At 42.9% G+C, this 4,833-nt stretch overlaps 1 protein-coding gene across 1 annotated transcript in view; it reads left to right on the top strand.

Moving 5' to 3' along the window:
• Window positions 1-1,481, top strand: part of thoc6 (THO complex 6) — an 11,769-nt gene extending 10,288 nt beyond the window's left edge. The window contains exons 12-13 of the mRNA XM_080043237.1: window positions 327-455; window positions 1,215-1,481. Of these exons, the coding sequence (XP_079899363.1) occupies window positions 327-455; window positions 1,215-1,295 (210 nt within the window). The 3' untranslated portion in view covers window positions 1,296-1,481. The remainder of the gene's footprint in view (window positions 1-326; window positions 456-1,214) is intronic.
• The last annotated feature ends 3,352 nt before the right edge of the window (window positions 1,482-4,833 follow it).

Raw genomic sequence — 4,833 nt, forward strand, 5'->3', positions numbered from 1 at the left:
CCCTTTAAAGGCCTGTCCCAAGGGGAGATCTGGACTAAATGTCCTCAATTTTAAGGTCTAAAACTCAAATTGGTTCTCACAAGTACACACACAGTGTTTTATTGGATAAGCTTTTTTAAACATATTGGGATTTCAACACATTAGCACTTTGTTGAACTGTTGAATTGTAGAAACTAAAATGATGTAAATGAAGTGTTTTGTAAAAAATCTAAAAAAATCTCTCCCCCTGTCTGTCTGTCTTTGTGTCTCTCTCTCTGTGTTTCTCTCTCTGTCTGTCTGTCTCTCTCTCTGTCTGTCTGTCTGTCTGTCTGTCTGTCTGTCTGTAGATCCTAGCGGTGGGTGACGGTCCCTCTGTGTCTCACTGCCTGCTGGGTGGAGAGGTGAAGGCTCAGATCCCCTGCACCTCACAGAGCCTCAACACACTGCAGCTCAACACAGGCAGCACAGAGCACAGGGTGAGACACACACACACACACACACACACGTACACACGTGAGTTGTCAGGGGGGGCGCGGGCTGCCTTGATTTCCAACTGACTGACTGACTGACTAAAAAAATGAAGTGCTAGCAAGCGCGATGTGTGCTTGTGTATGGTCATATCCGCGCGAAAGGCCGCGATTTGCAGTAAATAAATGTCCACATGTGTCTCCAAGTGTCTCTGTAGGCTATTTAAAAAGAAATCAAGCAAGTAGACTAATAATAACATTAATGAATTATTGGTTACCGCATCACAGAAGGCCTATTGGCCTATAATAATAAAAAAACACCACCTTAACTATGTTTACAGTTTAAAAATGTTTTGAATGAAATGCCAAACTCAGTGAATCATTTGCTCTTGTTTCTCTGTCCTGAGATTCACACAGACTGAGCAGTCTTGTTTAAATGTTACAAATTGAGCTAATAAACTGAACTTTGAATTGTTTTGCTGCAGAAGTTATCTCGGCTAATTTTTGTTATCTAATCTGATAAGGTGATTGTATGCAGAATGCTCGTGCCAGAAACTCATACAGTGGTTTTGTACAGATAAATAAATAAATATTAGCAGGTTCTCAACAGTATTTCAATTTAGGGGGGGCGTGAAAAAATGTCTGTCCCCTGGGGGGGCATGACGGAAAGTAATTGAGAACCATTGGACTAACCTATGTGAAATCAACTGTGTGTGTGTGTATTAACTATGTGTGTGTGTGTGTGTTTCTGCGTGTGTGTGTGTTCAGGTGCTGACAGTTGGAGGAAGCAGCGATCACATTGATGTCTTCACCAACCTGTCCTACAGAGCCTTCTCCCTCTCCTTCTGACTTCAGACTTTTTATAGAAATGTTTTATACTGTTGATGGACCTTTGTCTGGAATAAAGATGATTGATTTGACACAAACACGTCGGTGCATAAATGTCTGTGTCCATCCCGTAACCCCATCTTCATTCTTACTGTTTGTAGAAAGTCCTCTGAAAGTTTTGTATCGTTTAGTCTGCAGATAATAAAATATTTTGTCAACTGTATTATACTTTTTTTTTTTTTGCATTTTATTTTATTAGACAGTGTGTAGAGACAGAGATGAAATGTGTCAGAGAGGGGAATGACATGCAGAGAACGACCCGGGCTGGATTCTAACCCGGGTCTGCTGTGAAGAGGACTGAGACTCTATGGGAGGGGGGGCTAACCACTACACCACGAGTGCCCTCTTCTCAACTGTATCTTTTTATCATTATAAACTTGAGTTATGGTTGTGCCATTAGCGATTAAAGGGACAATCAATATTATAAAACAATATTTTGCTTACTACCTGATTGCTATCGAAGTGTGTGAGTGCACTTAATAGAATACTTCATCCATACGGAACTGGCGTTCTATCATTATAAAATAACTATTATAATATAATGAATGAGGTTTTTCTTCCCTCAGTCTTCCCTCAGTCTTCCCTTGGCCCAGCTGTCCTGTTAATCCTAACCCTTACTGTGATGTCACAAGAAGGAAACTGTATGGTTAGACAGTGAGACCATAAAACACTCTTTCTGCCTTTTCTCAGGCTAAGATGAACCGATTGCAGGCCCCCCCCCTGGCCTGCAGTCACCCTGCTCCTAAAGATCGATCGATTTATCTATCTATCTATCTATCCATCTATCTATCTGTCTATCTATCCATCTATCTGTCCATCCATCTATCTATCTATCTATCTATCCATCCATCCATCCATCTATCTATCTATCCATCCATCCATCTATCGGCCTGCTCTCCCTGCTCCTAAAGATCCGGCCTAGTCTCCAATGCTTCTTGTCAATACGTCACCACGTCTGAACACACACAGCTCTGGGTTGTGGAGAGGATTTGTATCAGATTGTTTCTGAATAGTTTCACATCAATCATTCCACTTCCACATCAGACCAACAGCTTCTGATACATCTAGTTTAATGAGCTTGTTGCTCCATGGAGGTAATGGGTGGAGGGGAACAGTCTGATATAAAGTGAGGTCAGGACAGACAGACAGGCCCTTTCCCAAATGACTCCCTATGCACTCCCACTCCGTGAGCAAGTGTGACTCGCTGTGGAGTCACCCTCGCGGCTGTGGAGTGCCACTCGATCATTAAGGGCGAGGGTATAACAACGGCGCGGCTTTAGCAAGCCCTCGCCTTTGCCAGACGGAAACAGGAAGAAACCTGGAGACACTAGTTAACTGTTAAGTCTTTATTTCTCACCCTAAAATAAAATTCCACCACTTTTATATTTGACCTGAAACACTCTTTACATTCATAAGCTACGCATGTGAGAGTAAATGTAGTATTGAATAAAAACAAACTCACTCCCATGATTTTTTGGCTGCATAATTTATTTTTTCTTAAACATTTTGTAACTGCATATTCTTAATTTTACCAGCTCAGTCTGTAGTGGAGAAAACGGGTGGGTGATCCGCTGTTTAATTATCCTTTTAGTTTACATGCACAGCAGCATACAAAACCAGGGAAAAGAACAATAGTCTGCTAAAGCATGTATTCCACTTGTCATGATACGTTAATCTGCCATTTCGACCCGCGAATCGAGGCAGTTAATTAGCGTGCATAAATTATAATGCACTGCAAGGGTGGTCATAAATAAGAAAAGTCATGCGCTCCAGCTGACTGACGTCACCGCCGCTATTACTACCCCTCATTGGCTTTAACAGTAACACAAATCTTACTAACAATTTAAGGAAATAATAATCACTGTCCCTTATTAACTTGTGGGCATTTTCTTCATCTGCTTCGTTTTATCTTTTATCCACGCCTTGAAAATACACTAACGGTAGACAAGTGGCATAATCAAATCAACAAGTGTAAAACATGTTAATTCCAAAATTGTAGGCTACCCTCCGGTTCCGTCATTTAGGGCTATGCATAAAAATAATCAATCAAATGTCTGTTTGAGGTAAGAGAACGTTTCATTTATAATTCGGGAAACAAACTCCCTGGAACTCTCATTTGTAGGTTTGGCTCCTCCATTCCGGACTTAATTGATTGGCGGACACCTGTGTCAAACGTAGGGCTGAGCCAACGTCGATGCAGACTCAGTGATCGAGGGCTTTATAACCCACTCACACTCGAGGTTCTGTGGTTTGGGACGACACTCAATATGGCGGGCCCTCCTCGCGAACGCGCAAACGAAGGGATAGTGGATAGGGATAGGGTGTAGGGGGTGGATCTAGATTGGGCCACAGACAGACAGTCAGACAGACAGACAGACAGACAAGACAGTCAGACAGTCAGACAGGTATTGGGTGGAGGGGAACAGTCTGATATAAAGTGAGGGTCAGGACTGTAAATTATTCATATTCGATTTGTGAATAGTTTGTTAATTTTTTTTTAAATTCCATAATTGACAACGTTCAGTGACGGAGAGAGAGATGTGGAGAGATGGACAAAGAGAGAGAAAGAGATGGAGAGAGAGACATAGAGACAGATGGACGGAGACAGAGAGAGAGAGAGAGAGAGAGATGAGAAGAGATAGATGGTCGGAGACAGAGAGAGAGAAAGAGAGAGTGACTGACACCGATTTCTGGATGTAAAAAAAGTTGAACAGAAAAGTTTTTATTATTTATGATAGCAAAAAAATACATTTATATTTTCTTTACAGCAACAGCGCCCCCCTGTGGTACAAAACCAAACCAAACTCATAGTAAAAGCATGTTTCAGTCAGGGGGCAGAGGGGAAACGGATGAGAGAAATGTCCCTTTCCCTTTTGGGGTAAATATTGAAGTCCTTATTTACCCAGAGTCCATTGGGGGTGAGATCACATGATATATATATATAGGAGTCCAAAGCCGTCAGTCATGCTGCGTTCAGGAGCGACGGTTCTTTAACAACGTTCATGATGAAATGTGCGTCTGCCATCATAGCAGACTGTAGTGTCCACGTGTGTGTGTGTGTGTGTGTGTGAGACTGTCCGTGTGTGTGTGTGTGTGTGTGAGAGACTGTCCGTGTGTGTGTGTGTGTGAGATTGTCCGTTGGTGTGTGTGTGTGTGTGTGTGTGTGTGTGAGCAAGACTGTCCGTGTGTGTGTGTGAGATTGTCCGTTGGTGTGTGTGTGTGTGTGTGTGTGTGAGCAAGACTGTCCGTGTGTGTGTGTGTGTGAGCAAGACTGTCCGTGTGTGTGTGTGTGTGTGTGAGCAAGACTGTCCGTGTGTGTGTGTGTGTGAGAGAGACTGTACGTCGGTGTGTGTGTGTGTGTGTGTGTGTGTGTGTGTGTGTGTGTGTGTGAGACTGTCCGTGTGTGTGTGTGTGTGTGAGAGAGACTGTCCGTGTGTCAGTTTGTGTGTGATGTGTGTCCGTGAGCCAGTGTGTGTATCTCTGTCCGTATGTGTATGAG

The sequence above is a fragment of the Ammodytes marinus genome (assembly GCF_949987685.1).
Source record: "Ammodytes marinus genome assembly, chromosome: 16".
Classification (NCBI taxonomy): Eukaryota; Metazoa; Chordata; class Actinopteri; order Uranoscopiformes; family Ammodytidae; genus Ammodytes; species Ammodytes marinus.